At 38.0% G+C, this 20,254-nt stretch overlaps 1 protein-coding gene across 2 annotated transcripts in view; it reads right to left on the bottom strand.

Moving 5' to 3' along the window:
• ERC2 (ELKS/RAB6-interacting/CAST family member 2) overlaps nt 1-20,254 on the bottom strand; it is a 970,858-nt gene that overhangs the window by 567,751 nt on the left and 382,853 nt on the right. For both annotated transcript variants that reach the window (XR_003306672.2, XM_026446958.2), the window contains exon 7: nt 7,335-7,502. Coding sequence is in view for 1 of the 2 variants with exons in the window: in XM_026446958.2 (XP_026302743.1) it covers nt 7,335-7,502 (168 nt within the window). In the remaining variant the exon portion in view is untranslated. The remainder of the gene's footprint in view (nt 1-7,334; nt 7,503-20,254) is intronic.

The following is a 20,254-nucleotide window of genomic DNA, read 5'->3' as shown; positions in this document are numbered from 1 at the left end:
CCTCTGCCTTAGACCTATGGCCACCCTAGTTGTGATCCCAACCCCTGGGATGCCAGGCCAGTTCCTAGCTTTAGATGCAAAGTGAGCTTGCCTATACCAAGGAGGTCAGACCTACATGAACAGCTCACTGCAAAGTGGAGCAGCTTCCCAGACCGTTTCCTCTCCGGACTTGGCAAGGAATGAGGGATCTCCCAACTCAAGAGTTCACCTTTGACTAGTCCTGGAAAGCTGCTTACATGTCTCAACCCATCTTTTGAGGTCTCAGTCGTCCTTTAAGCCAACAACCAAAGGAAAGTGAAACTACCATCAGAGCAGGCACGTCAATCCTTTCAAAATGAAGCAGCAAAACAATCTTAGAATGGTACACAAAGAGTTTCTGGGGGAAGAAAAATTAAACAGATATGGAAAGCCACCACAATCTTTCTTTTTTCTACATATAACTTATCATATTTTTAAATACAGACCTGGTGTTATATTTTATTCATGTAATTCATTCCCTACTTTTTTTTATTACATTATTTAGTGGCTGTATCTCTGCTGGTTTTATCCTAAAAAGAGTGTTCTTATATATCAACCTCAGGTATGTTGCTCAAATTGTAGTTTAGCTAATCCCTAAAAGTTAATGATCCCACTTGTCTCATGAGGGAAGCAGGACCACAAACTAGGAAAAACACTAGGATAGTGTAGCGCTTAAGAATAGCTCCATCCCTTTCCTGCCACGTCACTCTAAACGAGTTCCTCTCTAAACCACAGTCTCTCTTTTTAAAAACCAGGATTATGATAGTGCCTATAAGCCATTAGGTCTGTTACAAGAATGCATAACCTAAGGACGCAAATCACTTAGCACAGTGTCTGGTATACAGTAAGGGTTCAACAAATAGTATACAATAAAATCATTTTATTATAAAAATAATTACTTGTACGGTCATAATTGGAAGACCACATACAACCAGAAATTTCATTGCATCACTCTCATAAAATATCACCTTCCTAACAATCCAGTAAATTAGAAGTGATAACTAGAGAAGGAAGCATTCTTTTTGCAGAATAAGATGATATTCTCTGTAAATGTCACATTTCTTTTTATTAAAAAGGAAAATGAAGGAAGAGTGGCAAAACACCTTTACTCAAACCATCCCTTTTTACCTTCCTAGGGTAATAGAACCAAGGCTGGAGATGTTAGGTGTGGGTAGAGCAACAACCATTTCCTCATCTGTGTTTTATTATTCATGGGATAGCTCCATCTTGCAGCCTACACAGAACATACCGTGCTGGGAACAAGAGTGGGTTTGACATTTTGCTGGGGCAAATGACTCTCCTCAGAGCTAACAATATTCTTGGGTGAGAAGTAGATCTCAAAGCAATTTCTCCTCTCCCAAGTTCTCATTCATTGAGAATTTGCCGAGCTCATTTATTCACTCAATCCTTATTGATCAAGGAGCATCAGATGCCAAGAATTTTGCCAGAAGCTAGAGGTATCTTGATGATGATGGTTGGGGTGCTCAAGCCCTGAGAGGGAAGCCAATATTCACCAAAGGGATGCATAATTCCAAACTGAGCCAAGACATAGCTCTCTAAGAGTGTAAAACCTCCCCCAGACTGCAGTGTCAGCAAAGACTTCCATGAGTAAGTGACACAAAAACAGAGCAGAAAGCTCCAGTGTAAAGCGTGGAGTCACATATCCCTGACTCTTATAAAGGCAGGGTCTGATTAGATCCTGCCAAAGAGAGTCAGTTGTGTGAAGTTTGGAGCTCTGTCCCAGGACTTTGACTCTTGACTGACAGTGTAATGTGAGGGCAGAGGAAAGAGGGTGAGGGAAAGCAGCTGTCAACAGAAAAGACAGCTGACCAGACACTCCTGGTTATGAAATAACAGTGGTGTTTGCCTTCTCTTGGTCTCTTAGGGCTGCCTTGGTTCCTTATCATCCCCAGTCTGGTTCTACAGACCAGATACTGGGACCCTGGATATTCTTACAAAAAATTCCCTTTTGCTTAGGGTAGCCAGAAGTGGCTTCTGCTGTTTGCATCCATCAAGTGATTTCCTTCTGGTAACGTGCCATATGTTGTTCTCCACTGCACTTATATTTAGGATTATGCATGTCTGTCTCCACAACTAGACTGTCAGTTTCTTGAGGACTGGAGATTGTCTTATTTCTCCCTGAACCTCCAGGACCTAGAGTGGTGACTGACTGACACATAGGAAACACTCAGTAAATGTGAAATGAATATGACTTTGCACATGTTCAAAAAATTAGGAGGTTTGCCAATAATAAGTATAAAAGTTCAACTAGATGTTTAAACATTGAGAAAGAGCTCAATTGAGTTAAAAAGTCCTCCACACTTTACTTCAATTTTACGATAACATGGAAATCTCTATGTTCTATATCTATCTTCTCAGGTATTACTTTAAAAAAAAAATCCGGAAGAAACTCAGTAATCCCACAGTGTCCTCACCCCTGAGGTGAACATCATTCAGAATTTTCACCACCATACTTCCAAATAGGTATAATCAAGCTGCTGAAGTGGGAAGGTCCATATATACCACTTCCAGGAGCCAACTCTACTCACCCCTCTCTGCCTTTTCCAACCCACAGGGCAATCCACAAAGTTCAGTAGGCAGCCAGTGAACTTGGCCTCCAGAGAGATCACCATCTGTTTTTCTACCTCTAATAAATAAAGTACCTCTGTTCTAGAAATTCACATTGCTCATGGGACTAAGGCCTAGAATGAAAATGGAGATAGAATTTTTGTCTAATTTTAATGGGTTTAAAAAAAATTTTGTGGGTAGCAAGTTTATGCTGTAAGAATCTATGCACTGCATAACAGTCTGAATTTGATCGGATTCAAATAATGCTACCATGTCCTAAAATCCTGGGCATTATACGCTTTCCAAATGTACAGTGTCATCAAGGTTTTATGACATTTCCTACAAAAACTCAATAGTCAGGTAGCACTTCATCAGTTACAGTTTAAATTCAGGTATGGGAACAGAAAATTACAGCTTCAGCATGGAAACCGTACCGCTCTTCTGATTTCAGTGTCACAGCCCCATGGGAATATTTCACTAAACACTTTTCATACATGTGCATTTTTGTCCCCTACTAAGAGAACTCCATGTCTTAGAATTACAGAGTAAAGCCAAAAGTATGATGGTAGGGCCAAAAATCCACTCTAGATGATCTCTGTCTTCCTACAAAAGCTTCATCAGAGATGCTCCTCCACCTGGGGTTTTCTGTTTATTCAGCCTCACTTCCTTCTTCAAGTGATGAAATACTTAGAGCATCGTGTCCATGCCTGTCTACATGGCTTATGGAGCACACAAGACTTCTGAGACCCAGAGCTCTGAAGGCAAAGCTGACAGATATGAAATGCAAGCCTAGCTTTGCCAGGGTAAACGTGGCCAGGAAAGGAGCGTACCTAGTTCCACTGGCATCAATACAGGGTTGCAAAAGAGTCTATTAGAAAGAAATATTAAGTAATACTGCATGTCTGACATTGACATGAGCTTATTATTCTTCCATGCCAACACACCCTAACCCAAAGCTTATGCTATTTCAATCCAAGCTTGCCCTAAAACAGCCAATTATGCTGAACGTAGTCTAAGCTCCAAGGAGTCTCCAGAATTAAAGATAATATTTCATTGGCCCATTCGTTTTTGTATTATTTCTACATTTTGAGTCAGTTTCTAAATCATACGCATCACTTCTCTAGGGATTATTTCCCTTTCACATTGCAGGTATAATAGAACTCCTGTGGCTTTGCTACGTTGCCAGTGGTTTTATTTCCTCGCCAAAAGTATTGGTAAACCTGGTTTAAAAACCTGAAGCTGAGTAACCTCTCCAAATAAACATGAAACATTTCCAAACCCATTGTCTACATGACTTAAACAAGTGATATCATAATCACGTTGCCAAAAGGAGCCATAATATACAACTGATTTTGTTCTAGAACTTCCAAACTAGTTCCCAAGCTTTTGAGTCTGGCTGTGGAGGAAAGTTTAAAATTCTGCAAAATATTTGCATTGGCAAAAGTGGTCATTTGTCACTTATGCATTGTAAGTGCCATTCAAAATATTCACTGAGAAAACTGTTGTCATTTATTCCTCAAGAATGAGCATACTTAGTCTCAACTTCTGACAAAATGGACAAGTGTGATATTTTACCTTAATTCACTCTTACACCTGGTGTCATCATCATAAAAAGTGAAATAAAAAAAATTAGGCTTATTCTCTTAATTTACAATAATTATTTTATTATATATTTCTAAAGACAAAAAATACTTTTATCTAGGCTATGTGACCTCAGGCAAGCTTACCATAGCCTCAATATTCCACAATTCCTTAGATTAATAATTGTGCCCATCTCACTAGGTAGTGGTCAAGAGTAAGTAAACAGTGCATATAACAAGCACTATTTACATGAGTAAATAAAGTATTCAGCAGTGTTCAATATAAGTAAGTTCAATAAATGCAACCTTTGTTATTATTTGCAGCTGGATATTTTAAATCAAAAATCTTCTTTTGAATCCTTAGAACATGCTTCAAGAGAGGCTACTATAACCATCTATCTGTTATTCCCATGTACCCTAGACAGCCCCTTTGATTCAAGGGTCCTTAGTAATCTCTGCTCAGCTCTCTTCCAAATTTCTGTATCAATTAGCTAGTGCTACAAGAGGAGGCTCCAATGACCAGGACCTTGTCCATGAAGATCTCTACAGAAATGAATTAATAATATGATTCATCAAATCGCCAATATCCTGAGAGTTTCTAACAAATGCAGTATCTCTACTTTTAACTCTTTGGTAAAGCCTTTATAATTTGGTTTAAATCTAACTTTGTTTTTAAAATGTGACACACTATTCTGTACGTAAATGTACCATTTAGGCTCTGGCTGACCATAACAGAACAGGAAGAGACTAACTGGCTCTTAGAGTTTAAGAAAGATTAGAGAACTCACTTATGAAAAGTCAAAAGCATGGGGAATATCCTAATAGATATTAGAATGCATTGATAATCTCATCACAACCTCTGCACTGAAACAAATGAATGCCAACTGTTGTTGTCATCTTTGCATAGCTCTGTCCTTGAATCAAATTCACAAGAATAAGTGCTCCTGGCAGCAGGGGGTGAGGATGTAATATAACCTTGGCCAATCAAATGCTCCTACTCAAGACTTTAAAAACTCTGGAGCAAGTTCATTTATCCATTCATTCAACAAATATTTATTAAGCATTTAGTACCTTTTGAGTACTAAAGATACGGGGGAAAGGTCTCCCTTTTTGGAATTTATATTCTAGTAATATGAATGAACTAGGTATATTTAAATATATATTATATTTATATATATATTTAATACATATTATGTAAATTTTAAATATATATATATACACACACACACACACACACACACACACATTTGTCAGATGGTTAAAAGTTCTCCTTAAAAAAATAAAACTGGATGAGAGAAGACAGAGGGTAGGAATGTGGGTGGTCATGTGATTTTATGCAGGATGGACAAAAAAGGCCTGTAACAAAGCACTATTTAAACAGAGACCTGAAAGAAGCAAAGGCATGAGCCATGTGGCTATTTCGAGCAGTTCTGTCAATAGGAACATAAGTGAGTCACATAGTTAATTTTAAGCTTTCTAGTAATCACATTAAAAAAGTAAAAAGAAACAGGTGAAATTCATTTTCATAATGTATTTTATTTTACCTGATATGTCCAAAATATTTTCATTGCAACATATAATCAAAGTAAAAAATGATTCATGAGAGATCTTCCATTTTTTTCATCAGTCTTCCAAAACTGATGTGCAGTTCACACTTGCAGCACATCTCAGTCAAGGTCTTAATCTCTACATGTGGCTTGTGACTACCACAATGGGCAGCATGGGCTCAGAATGAGAGTGTCCCCGTAAAGGCTACAGTAAATGTCAGGTACCAAGACAGTATGCCTCACGTGTCTGCAGAAGAACATGAAGGCCACAGTGTCTGGTGTAGTCTGAGCAAAAAGGAAGGCAGTGAGACAGGAGGCCAGACTGGCCAGAGATAGCCCAATCCTGCAGGGTGTCCTGGGCCCTTGCAAGGACTTCCACTGTTACTCTGAGTGACAATGGAAGCCAGTGGAGGTGGAGACAGCTGTACTCCTATGCTTGGTTTATGCTCTGATGTTACCATCCTGAAATTCTCAATTTTGGGACAGGGGCGTCATGTTTACATTATGCAATGGACCCCCAAAATTATGTAACTGGTTGTGACTAGAGAGTTTTGATCAGAGAGTGACATGAACTGTTTTATGCATTACAAGGATTAATCCAGTTTCTGTGTTAAGAATAGGCTATAGGAAACATGAGGGAGGATGCAAGAAAATCACCTGGGATGCTGTAGATCCATGCCAGGTGAGAAATGATGGCAGGTGACACCAAGAGCAGGGGCCAGTTAGTTCCATTTGCTGCAGCTGCAGCAGAGCACCTGACAGCATGCCTGTGGATGGCAGCATCCACGCCAGAGGCTCCTGCTGCCCACCACTGATTTCCACCTAGTTTCCACTCTGGCCGCCTGTTCATCTGACAGCCCTGTATCTTCCCAACACACTTTATTTTTTTGTAAAAGAGCAGTCATTGGTGTCTCTTCTCACCAACCCTTTTACTAAGAGAAGGCAGGATACTCAGTGGTCCCACTAAAACTATATAGAGTAGCAAACAGGAATTCTCCAAAAGAAAATCAGGACGCTATCACAAAATCAGGGTCCCCTATAAGGTAGAAAATGAGCTGCTAAAGGAAGGAAGGAATGACCCTAACAAGGTCGAGCATCTTCTATGTTGCATCACTGTGGCTGGAAATTATTATACATTCTTTCCATTGATTTCAATTAAGTAATGGGTGTAAAACATTACTCCTGCCTCCCAAAAATCTGTATGGGCTTCACAGAATAGGATCTACTACAGCTTACGTGAATATCAAATGTATCTAAAATACATTCAGGACCCACAAAATACATTGCTAACTCTCAGTAAGGAAGAAAAAATTAACTGTTGGGACCTTTGGTTATTTTAGATTTGAATCTAAATTTGTACAATTCTCTCTATGTTTAAGCTGGTGAATAAAAAATAATCCTCACTATTTAGTTTCTAGGTAATCAAGTAGAAAATTCATCAAGCAATGCTAATATTGACATGATACAACTACCAGTAAGTGAAACACCAGTATGAAAATCAGCCTATACTTCCTAATCTAAGATTCATAAAAGATTACTTATTTTCCATGTGCTCAAAATTTTTCTAAAATGACAAAACATGGATGATACCCCACTTGACGGGCTTATGTCAGCTACTCACCTTTTTCTGAAGAACATTGATTTTTCTTTCCTTCACTTCTAACATATCTTTCATGTCACGAATCTCACCGGCCAGTGTCCCCTTCTCTTCTGTGAGGTCCTGCAGCTGTTTCGTTTTTTTATTGAGGAAAGATTCTTTTTCTTCCAGTCGTAATCTCAGCGCATCTACCTGAAATCAGGAAAAAGACAGAAGGTTGTGGTTTTACAGAAAGGTCATCAATAACCATCACTTATGCCCTTGGAGGGGGCAGGGCAGCAGCATGTTCACTGAGCAAGGCACAATGGAACCACTGCTTATGGCGACCTCACTGCCCTGCATTTTAACAGCCTACATCCTTCTTTTTTTTTTGACACAGAGTCTCGCTGTGTCGCCCAGGCTGGAGTGCAGTGGTGCGATCTCTGCTCATTACAAGTTCTGCCTCCTGGGTTCACGCCATTCTCCTGCTTCAGCTTCCCTAGTAACTGGGACTACAGGTGCCCGCCACCATGCCCGGCTAATTTTTTGTATATTTAGTAGAGACGGGGTTTCACCGTGTTAGCCAGGATGGTCTCAATCTCCTGACCTTGTGATCCGCCCGCCTCAGTCTCCCAAAGTGCTGGGATTACAGGCGTGAGCCACCACGCCCGGTCAGCCTACATCCTTCTTAAAGCCCTATTTGTGCACATCTCAATAGTGATACTTTCAAAAACACATATATAAGACTTCTATGAAATAAGACATTATGAAATAGTGGTAGGTTTCCATGTTTGTTTCCCTGCTACGGGAAACAACATGTTTGTTTAAGCTGGGAAACAAAGCACATCAATACTCCCATGTCTCTCTGAGAGCCCAGCGAGGGTAAAATATTGCTCAAGCTTTGCAGCATAGTCCTGAAATACGGAGAACATAATGAGCCATGCTATGGACATCTGGAGGAACAAGACTGACATGTAGAGAAACACTCCTAAATTAGAAAAATACATGTTGCCAAGAGGACACTCATGCTGCTGGAGGAAGAAAATAAGATAGAAATGAAACACCCATTCTCCAGCCTCATGAAAGACTGCTTTCCAAATACTTTTAAAGACAAAAAAAGACAAAGCATACAAAAAAAAATTCTCTTTGTAACTCAGCTCTAAAATTTTAAAAAATTATAATTCCTGCTTTTCAAATGTTGTTAATAAAAAAGAAAATATAAGTTTTTTTTTTTTTTTTAATTTAACATTATGAAGGCCATGTGCAAAGAAAGGTCTATTTCTAGACTACTCAGACTAGATCATAGAAACAAGTCACTGGGGTAGTGAAAAAAAAAAAGAGAGAGACGACAACAAGAATATGAAGACCATCAGAATACCATTTTGAGTTAATTTTCTGTAGCATTTTAAAATTGTACTTTTTTGATATACAACACCATATTTGCAACCGTGTTTATAAATGTGCACTAATCCAGTCTTAAAATGTAACTGTGACAAACACTTTATTTGAAGGATTATTGTCCTTAATTATTGACAATGATGGACCATGAGATTTCCAAGGGACTTGTTCTCAGCTAAACGATGACATTCAATATGTTACTCCCAAAACATTTACTTTTTTTAATTGGATATATTAAAAAAAAAAGATTAGGACCGTTTGCCACAATTATTTTGCTGCCACTTCAGCAGATACTACTGTTACGGTCTGAATGTGTTGCTCAAAATTCATAAATTGAAATCAAATCCCCAATACAATAATATTAAAAGGTGGCACCTTTAGGAGGTCATTAGGTCACGAGGGCAAACTGCCTCATGAATGGGACTAATTTCTATATGAAAGAAGCCCAAAGGAGTTCATTCACTCCTTCCATCATGTGAGAACACAGCAAGATGGCACCATATATGAAGCATTGATTGATCTCTCATTGGACAAGAAATCTACTGGTGCCTTGATCTTGGACTTTCCAGCCTCTGCAACTGTAAGACATAAATTTCTGTTGTTTATAAGCCACCCAGTCTAGGTACTTTGTTCTAGCAGCCTGAATGAACTAAGACAACCACCATGATTTATTTTTTATGGATCATTAAAGACACCTTAACATGTGATTGTATGCAAAGCCGGGGTTAGAACCATCCAGGAACTAACTCTTCAAGAATCAGTCCTGATCCCCTTTGGGAAAGGATGTATGAAGTAACTCTTTGTCAGTTCCCTTAATGTGGGAAAGGAATATACTATGTTTACTACAACAAATCAAAATTAAATAAGATCATGTAGAACAGGGGTCCCCAACCCTCGGACCAGTTCTGGTCCAGGGCCTGTTAGGAACCAGGCCACACAACAGGAGCTGAGTGTTGGTCAAGCATTACCACTTGAGTTCTGCCTCCTGCCAGATCAGCAGTGACATTAGATTTTTATAGAATCTAATGAACCTAGGTCCCTCACATGTGCAGTTCACAATAGGGTTCACGCTCCTATGACAGTCTAATCTGAGGTAAAACAGTTTCATTCCTAAACCATCCCCCACACCCCATACCTTTTTGTCTGTGGAAAAACTTGTCTTCCACAAAACTGGTCCCTGGTGCCAAAAAGGTTGGGGACTGCTGATATAGAAAGTGTAAAAGATATGTCCACAAAATGATTTTCATAGAGATACCCACAGCAGCATTGTTCATAATGGATCACACAGGAAACAACACAAATGGCTATCAGTAAATGAATGGATAAATAAAATGGTGGTATATTTATATGGAATATTACTATCCATAAAAAGGAGTGACCTGCAGAATCACACAATAATATAGGTGAATCTCAAAAGCAACCTGAGTGAGAGAATCTAGAGGATTTACGGCATGACTGTGTTTCCATTTTTGTGAAATTATAAAAGAGGTGAAAATAATCTATGGTGATAGAAATGAGAGCAATGGTTGCCTGGGGTGGAAGGTGGGAAGGGCTGATTATAAAGGGACAGGAGGGTATTTTTTGCCTCTAAATTGATTAGGGAGAGCACAGAACAGTTACATGGTGCACAAAATTGTCAAAAGTAATTGAACTGTACACTTTAATAATTTATACTTTGATATACAGTTATAATTTATATTTCAATAAATTTGAAAAATATATGAATACATAACTAAGAATTAACAAATATCTTACAAGAATGTCTTTCATGAAAGAGAGAGATCAAAACAAACAAAACACCAACCTGGGAACTAAATTACCTTATAATGTAACTGGGAGAATGAAGTGGGGGTTGGATAAGATTTCCATGGGTGATGAGGTATTGAGGTGATGAGGTATTGGGGTGATGGAAGGACTTAATCTTCACCCTCCATAGCAGGAAGTCAACAGATAGTAGCTATACCAGCAATCAGGAAGTAGAGAAGCAAGTATGTTATTTAGAGATATCAAGATAACTGAGCAAGAAGAGTTAAAAGAATTTGTCTTAGGGAAGAAAAAAAATGGAACAGGGGAAGTAGAGGATTGCTGCATTTCATTACAAAAATTTTCAAACATTTTGCTTCCTTATCCTATAGGCAAGTAAGATTTGAATGGAAAGAAAAAAAAAGACAAAATAAATCAAAGGCAAAAATCATACAAGAATGCCATAAGAAATCAACAGAAGATATACAGCTACTCAAAACATATGAAAAATACTCGACATGACTAATCATCAGGGAAATGCAAATTAAAACCACGGTGAGAATATCACCTTATCCCAACCAGAATGGCTATTACTAACTAAAAAGTCAAAAATCAATAGATATTGGCATGGATGTGGTGGAAAGGGAATGCTTATACACTGCTGGTGGGAATGTAAATTAGTAAAACCTCTATGGAAAACAACATGGAGATTTCTCAAATAACTAAAAGTCAATCTACTATTCAGTCCCACTACTGGGTATCTACCCAAAAGGAAAGAAGTCATTGCATCAAATAGATACCTATGTGTGTATGTTTATCACAGCACAATTCACAATTGCAAATATATGGAATTATCCTATATGCCTATCAAAGAATGAGTAGATAAAGTATGATATATGTAAGATATATATATGATAAGAATGAAATAATGTCTTCTGCAGCAACCTGGATGGAACTGCAGGCCATCATTCTAAGTGAAGTAACTCAGGAATAGAAAACCAAATACTGCATGTTCTCACTTCTAAGTGGGAACTAAGTTCTGGGTACTGCGTGTTCTCACTTGTAAGTGGAAACTAAGTTCTGGGTACACAGAGGCATGTGAAGTGGTATAATGGACATTGGAGACTTAGAAGCAGGAAGGGTGTGAGGAGGATGAGGAATAAAAAACTACCTACTGGGTGCAAGGTACACTACTCAGGTGATGGGTACACTAAAATCCCAGACTTCCTCACTATACGATTTACTTATGTAACCAAAAACTACCTATACCCCTAAAGATACTAAAATTTAAAAATTTTTAAAAGAAAAAAAGAAAAGTTCAGGGCAGCAGAAGGTGGCATTTAAAAGAAAAACTACAACAACAACAAAGAAGCCAATAGGAACAATAGAAAGAGGACACAGGTTTTTAGGACTGGTTCTGCTTCTATCTGCCTGAGAGAATCAGGACAGATAACTCTCATTTCCCCTCCCCCAACCTTCCAGCTTCAGTTTCTCCATCTATAAAACCAAGAGGTGTGAAGAGATCATACCCGACATCTTAGGATTTTTAAAGACAGGAATCCATTTTTGGTAGAATGTATCAGAGAAGGAGGATGATATTAGAGAGAAAGAAAAATCATTGGAGTAGAAGATCCTTTTCTTGCTCCTTGACAAGAAAGGGGTGCCTAAGCTGTGTTTCTAAAGGTCAAAGGTGACAGGGAAGTGAGAGTTTTTCCAGTTTCTGTTCCAGTGAAAAGGATGAAGCTGGGAGGTCCCAGTCGGGGAAGGGGTGATCACAGATGTGTGGAGCCCCCAAGCCCTAATGGCCCTGACTGCATTACAAAAGAGGATGGACATTCTGTGACTAGGGAGGAAAATGGCAGAATCTTCAAATAGCTGATAGCTGTGCCCCTTCTCACATAGTAGCCAGAAAGATATAGGGCCTGGGAAGGTGGAGCGGTACTCATGTCCGGGAGATCTTCCTCTTCCTAAATGAAAATTCATGCCAGGTGCACTAAAGATGATGCACTAAAGATGGACCACAGATTCTCATGTGGCCCATCTTTGTTTAAAGTTACCTTCACCTACCAGCCTGGCAAAACACCACTCTTCTCTTTGGGTTTTCATTATACCCTGGTGAAAAAATATGATTTTGAGTTTATGCACAAAGCATAGGCATTTGGTGGATTATTGGAAAATGGGCAGAACATGCTGAGCACTCTGGATTATAGCAGTGGTTATAAAGGGGTTATAATCAATTGTAGATATTTGCACATAGGCTTACCAGGACTCGTTGTGATTCTGAGAAGAAACCCATGACTGAGGTCCCATTTGCCCTGCATCCTACCTATCGAAGCTGGATGGTCTATATCTGGACTAAAGGAAATGCCTAATATCCAAACTGTGATATAAATAAATTACAATATGGGAAGTAGTGAGTGGTGCTGGAGAGAGTTTAGAAAAAGACACTCCGTAATGATGAGAGAGAGAGTCGAGGGCTCTTAAAATTATTTGGTGTTGAGTGAAGAGGCAGAGGAAAATATTCCATACACCCAAACATTTTAACTTTTATGTCTCTACCTGATGTTGGAATATAATCTAGACTTTAAGGCTTAACATTTATAGCACCTTCTCGCTATGTGTGATCTATCAGTGCCCTGTCGCATCTTCCCAAGCCCAAAAGAGATTAAAAAAAAAAACCCTAGCCATGAGAGCATTTCTCCAGGAACAAAATGGAGAGCTAGGATGGTTGTGATCAGCACGTTACTCAAACACCCAAATTCAACATGGCAGGAGGGAGCCTGTGCCAGCTGAGGTCTTCTGTCTGGGGGTTTATTTTCTATGCACTGGAAAGTGTGTACTTAACTTCAAAGGAATTTGGGTCGTGCTTTTCAATCACCTTCACTCTATCTTTAGAGCTTTGCACTAGAAATGGGCTTCAGGGTCTTCTTTTTTTTTTTTTAAGATGAAACTTTGACATGAACCACAGGCAATTCACAACCAACATTAGCCCAGTGTGCAGTAAGCAAGTATGACATCATCTCTAAAGTTAAATATGAACTTCCAGATGGTGCAAAACCACAAGCAGGCACACAGGCCTTTGGATGCACCGAAGTTTAAATACAGGGAAGATAAGGCAAGAAAAAATGCATTCTATTAAAAATTAGAATATCTAGTTCCAAACTGGGTATCAATGACTGAAATTAAAGTTTCCCTCACTAATATTCTGACTCCACTCAACAGAGTACATCATTTAAAACAGAATCAGAAAGCTCGAAGTCTAGATTATACTCCAACATCAGGTAGAGACATAAAGTTAAAATGTTTGGGTATATGGAATACCTTTCTCTGCCTCTTCACTCAACACCAAATAATTTAAAGAGCCCTTCACTCTCTCTCTTAAACTTTGGCAGTTGACTCAATAATAAAACTTGGCAAAGCAAAGAGCACCATCATTTCCCAGAAAAACAAAAGAAAATTAGAACTGTATGATATAGTCAGTGTACAAAGACCCAGAAGGTTGAATTTCCAATTTTTACATATGACTTAACCACATGGGAACTAGTCATCTAATGTTAAAACTAGGACAATCTTTCCATTTTAGGAGAATTGCTCATTTCCTTTTGATCCATTTGTGTGTGTATGTGTGTGCGTGTGTGTGTGTGTGTGTGTAAGAGCATGTGACATATGAAAATGTAACCTTTTATCTGGCAGTATAAAACATAAAACATTTGTTATCACTTCAGTTCCAGGTAATAACTTGAAAGAAAAGAACCATGGCAATGAAATTGGCAAAACGTTGCCAAAATCAGAGTTAAGCATTATTAATCTTCATGTCAGCACCGAGGAATTATAACCAGTTCCAATGGTGAGGTATGTTTCTAGAAGTTCTATACATAAGACACTCGACCTTTCTGCCATATTTTATGTGCGCCTTCAGAAACGGTTTCAACGTTGTGACAAAACACTAAGTGCTACTTGATGTGCCATAAATAATTTCTAAAAATCAAATGGTTCATTTCAATCTTAAAATGACTACGGCAACACTTGAGAGAAAAAAGCACTTGAGGGAGAAAAAGGGGCCACTTGAAAATTTTCACAGATTAAATACTACTTGCTTGACAATGCTTCAAGAATTGAATAAACAGGCTATCACAAAGAAAAACTTTAAAAGCAAATGAAACTGGAACACTCACAAAAGCTCCCAATATAGTTTTATTTCACATTCAAACCTTCATTTGTTGGTTTTTCCTAATCGTAGACTTGAGTTAAGGGTATATTTGAATTTGATTCAGCTTGCAGTCATTCAAATGGGAAACAGTTTCAAAGTTGGAAGTATGAATAAGGTACACAACCTCCAAAGACACAAACACTAAAAATAACCTAAAATCTAAAACTTCTTGGTAGTAACCACCAGTTCTCACTCACATCCAACTCTCCTTGCCTCCTGAACACAGGAAAGATCACACTTCTCAGGCAACTTTTGGGAAGATGAAACCCTGTGTTTTCTTCAGGAAATGTAAGCAGAAGTGAGGTACATCACTTCCTGTCTGTTCCACACCACACTCCTTTTCTTCTTTAGAGGCTACATTTCCCAGATGGTGGAGATACAAGATGGCAGAACCTCCCTAAGTCTGGATCCTCAAAGTGACTGTGAGAAACAGGTTCTCCCCTGAGGCCTCAACCCTTAAAATAGGTTGGACTTACAGTATGATGGGTTAAACAACTTAGAAATTATTATAATAAACTACTATGGTTTTGCTGCAAAGTAGGCACCTTAAAACTAAAACTGTTTTTTTGTCTTAGAGATTGTCACGAATCTAAAGAATTAGGGCTATGGTACTTCCTTTCACTCTTTCTATATATAGGACCTTCTACTTCCCTTCTCCTTTCATCCCAAATCCAAAGAAGGGGGGGAAATGACAGAGGACCAAAGACAGCACTAAGAGGAAGAAGCAGTAGAACCTTGGGGGAGTAGACACCGGGGTTAAAGATCAAAGCCTTGGGAAGAAGAGAGAGAAAGACAGACTGAAGAGGAAAGATCCCCTTAAGCTCATCAACTTGAATTTCAGTTTGGATAAACAAGTGGCTCAAGTGGATAACTCTGTTTTGCAACATCCTCTGCAATGCAAATATATATGTTCAACTAATTCATAACAATGGCCTTTCAAATGTCATGAACATTTCTAAGGTGTTACAAGGAAAATGGGGATAATAACAGTAAGTCCTTCATTGAGTTATTTTGAGTATTAAATTAAATAACACACATAAAGCACTTAGCACAGTATCTAGCACCTAGAAACACCAATAAATTTTTGCTATTGTTATTATACTTTATTGTTCTACTTTCCACCACCTCTAATTCAGTGATTTATATACTGCAGGAATGCAATAAAGGTTGCTAATCAACAACCCTCAGGAAGAGTGGAGAACCAGCAAATAAGGTTTTGTGCTCTAACATGTACTGAGGCTTTATATTGTTTGACATTTACTTAAAAATATTTCAGCATACACTCTATGATATGTGTGCAGTGTGGAGGGTTGTGTGGGTGGGTGGACGGATGGGTGTATTACCCAATTGGGAATAAGTCCTTCAGAGTTAGTTAATTAGCTATGAAGGACTTTAATTAAAAGCTAACATTCCTGAGTCAGCAACCAAAAATACTTCAATATTCTTTATATTTGATGGACAACTGAAAATTGTCAATTAACATAATTGATGTGAGGAGTGATTTCTCCCTGGTGAAGTGAATGGTATTTGAGATCTGTGCATTGGCTAGAAATGTTGCACAGGCATGTCCACTCTTCCAAGAGCAAGATTTAAGACTGTGTGTCCATAATAATTATGATGCAAGCCACATCTGTACTTTTACACTTTTAGTAGCCACATTTAAAAAGTAAAAAGAGGTGAAATTAATTTTAATAATATATTTAATTTAATCTATCATATCTAAAATATTATTACTCAACTTGTAATCAATATAAAAAATATTGAGATATTTTACATTTTTTGTATTGTCTTCAAAATCCAGATTTTTTTTGTTTTTTTTACACTTTTAGCACATCTCAATGAGGATTAGCCATATTTCAGGTGCTCAATAGCCACGTGTGGCTCATGGCTACCATATTGGACGGTGAAGGTCTATTACTCCAGTAAGCCCGAAAGCTTCAATGCTTGGAATGGAATCCCATCTAGGCTTAGAATTTCAATCTCCCTTGCATATCAATGATTCAGGGAGGATTTTGGCCCAACAGCAAACACAAGGTTGGCTGTGCCCTGTCACAAGATACAGCATCACACTGACTTAGAGAGAAGCTTTCATGGGCATGAAGCTTCCAGAAAAACAGAGAGCTAGAACTTCAAGGAGTGCTCAGGGAAGTTGTACAGCTGTGATGTACTACATGGAGGCCAGGTGGTGGGGCAGGAGTCCTGCCTTCTTCCCTTCTCTAACCATCAGGGGCTATTGACCTTTACAAAAGAAAACTTTTGATGAATAATCGTCAATGACCTTGATGGCTGGGTAATTCAGCTAGCATGAATCTTTCTGGATTCTTGATGAAAGAAGAACTCAGAATAATCACTGCTTTCAAAAACTCTTTCACGTCAATCTCTAATTATAGCAAAAGTTGCCTTTCAGAAAAAAATGTCCTTCAGCAGCTGCATCATCAAAAACTGGCTCTACGGATGAGGGTGTGCCCATCTCTTACCCTATGCTTGGTTACATCCTCCTGCTCTTTAACTTCTACAGCTATTTTAATTTCAGATTCCTCTCCTGTCTGTAGGTAATCTTTTTATAACCAGTAACGAGAATCATTTTTTCATTCATTCAATAAATATGAAGAATCAATCTTGTGCCAGGCAACATTCTAGTGTTAGGGATATAGCCTTTTAACAAGACAGTCAGCTTTGTGATTTATTGAAACACACAGTTGTAAGGTTGGAGGTGGTGGAGGTAGAACAAATAAGTATTATGTCAATACCATTTAATAAATACAAGTTTTAGCATAAGAGTGGAGCAATACAGATATAAACTCTAAGAACTTAAATAAAAGCCTTATAATACTAAATTCAAACTGGAAATATTATGAATACATGATGTATTTTCGTATTTTCTTTTCTTTTCTTTTTTTAAGATCTGGGTTTGTTATATAATGGTGAGATTTGGAGCTTCTAGTGTACGCATCACCCAAATAGTGAACATTTTGCCCAATAGGTAATTTTTCAACCCTCACTGCCCCCCCGACCCTTCCTATTTTTTTTTTAATTTCTAGCTTTGTCCACTTTAGACCTAAAAAAAACTGACCACCTCAGTAGCAATGAAAACCCACCCCAAGTGCCCACATTGTGATCTCTAAACCATTTTCACTAAAACAAATCCACATTCATTGTAGAAATGATTGATTTTAGCTCTAAGGCAGGATGTGCAGGTGAGTACAGAATGCCTTGTTGAACCAGAAAGCAAGGAAGTTATTAAAGACCAATAGAGTCTTGCTATTGGTCAAGGATGGGACAATTTGATGCACCTTTTCTTTAAAATTCACTCTGGGTGTTCTATGGAAAACAGGCACTAGGGGACAGGAATGGAGGCTGGGGACAGGTGAGGAGCTGCTACAGTGAACCAGAAGGGAGAAAGTGGCTGTCACAACTAGGATGGAGGTGGAGAGGGGGGACATGGCTGTGTGTGTGATGCATTTTAAGATACAGTCAGAAGACAGCTGGCAGAACTGAGGATATGTATGTGTAGGGATGAAAGGAAGGACGACATCAAAGAAGACTCCTGGGTTGCTGGCTGGAAAAACTCAGTAGATAGTGGAATTATTGCCTGTGCTGGGGAAGACTGGGGAGACCTGGACTTGAGGAAAGGAAATCAAGAGTTTAGGATTAGGCATATGTAGTTTGAGATGGCTAGGAAACATATGGAAAGCAAACGGCTATATGATTTGGAAGTTCGCAACACAACAGAAGCTGGACTGGAGTCTGATATACATGTGGATGGGCCGTACTGTAATTACATCAGTATTTCCCCTAACAACCAGGTAGGACACCTTCTGCACATTTACAGATTCACTCCCGTTTAGATGCAGCTATCTGAGACCAAATTAACAAAAATGTGTAAGGAGAGGACATCAATATGGTTGAAAACTGAGAGAAATCCCTTTCCTAAAAGGGCCCCTGGTTTTAAGTCTTTTGTTATAAGGTCTCTTCCTCTCACAGTCATGGATAACAAGAGATCTGGTCATTTCAATTGAGCCTTTGGCCTTTCAAGACGGAGTTAACGTCAATGATGTATTTATCCTTCTGTTGATGTCTACAGTCAGTAGAGTAATAATGAATCAGAGATAAAGGACTACATAATCCCACTTCTGTGTGCTGACTTCATTTAGCAGTCAAAGATTTACACACTTGACAAGAGAATAAAATCTGTATTATATTTAAAAATATTTAGATAGCACAAAGAAAAACAATAATGATTGTATAATAAAGTGCTTCATAATTTATAGTACGTTTCTCTTAGGTTGTCTTTTCTCATATAATTTGAATTCAAAAAATAAAATTCAGGGATATTTAGTATCATATAACCACATATATCATTTAAGCTGTGCTTATAAAAGTTAAGTTACAATCACCAGCTTGTTAATAACACAGTCGAGATTTTCAGGTTGTAAAAATGCATTTGTCATGCCCACCTGTCAAAAAATTATACCCAAGTCCCACATGCCACCTACTTGAAGAAAACAATGCTGGGTTGAGAGTGCTTTGTATCACCTACATGGGAGAATTCATATCATATGTGGGTTAATAATTCAGCCAACTTTATAAACCCGTTTTCATACTTAAGTTTTTGGCTACTTCTTACACTAAAATTAGGTGGTTTTAAGTGACTAGTCCAAAGTTCAAAATTTAATGTTCAGTTCAGTTCCAGCAAATTTCTGAAAACACATGGGAATTGTAACTCATGTGTTAATACTTAAAGTTTTCATTAATAAAACTTCCAACACTAACCTTACCTCATTGAACTTACCTCACTGATTTTTATGCTCACTATAAAACTATAGCTGTCATAATATTTTTGAATTACTACAAAAGGAAGTAAGCCATTCCAAAGTCAATGTTATTTTGCAACATGATGATAGTTATAAATTCAAAATACTTAAAACCAATTTGCAAAGCTATCAATCTTAGTACCTCCTAACATTTATAAAGCCCATCCTCAAAACATTTGCTATTACTGAAAAAAACAAGTTTAAGAAAATACCATGTATCATTCATATTGTGCTTTCCCTTCAGGTAAGCACATTAAATGTAAGCACGAAATTGTGTTTTAACATAAAATTTTAAAATATTGATCCTACTTAGACATGCCATGAATTTTCTAAACTATCACTGAAGCTCAATAACTTAAATCACAGATAATTTAGCACTAAGTAATAATTTTGTGATCTTTAGGTCAGTGCTTTTTAATAAATCCAAACAAATAACTTCCAATGAGATATGCCTAAAGTATTTGTAAATGACTAACAAATTAGGCACTGTATTTGTTAGGTTAAATCCACGTTTTAGAATCGTGTCTCTCAAATACTCCCAGAGGATGGGGACTTGTGTTTAAGGATCCAGAAGTTTGCTATAAGAGAGTTTTTATGTTGTCTGTTCTTTTCTTTTCTATATTATCTTTTCTTTTCTATGATTATCTCAAAAGTTAAAATGAATTTATCCTGGATCATGTAAATAACTCTTATAAATCTGGATCAGGTAAATCTCTCCTTGCTAAGAGATTTCAGTATAGCCTTTGTGTTTGCACTTAAGATTGCTTTGGAGTGAAATGGAAAAAGGCACAGAACTTCTG

Source organism: Piliocolobus tephrosceles, chromosome 2, assembly GCF_002776525.5.
Source record: "Piliocolobus tephrosceles isolate RC106 chromosome 2, ASM277652v3, whole genome shotgun sequence".
Taxonomy (NCBI): Eukaryota; Metazoa; Chordata; class Mammalia; order Primates; family Cercopithecidae; genus Piliocolobus; species Piliocolobus tephrosceles.
The sequence above is the reverse complement of the archived record's forward strand: the minus strand, read 5'-3'. Positions and strand labels throughout refer to the sequence as shown.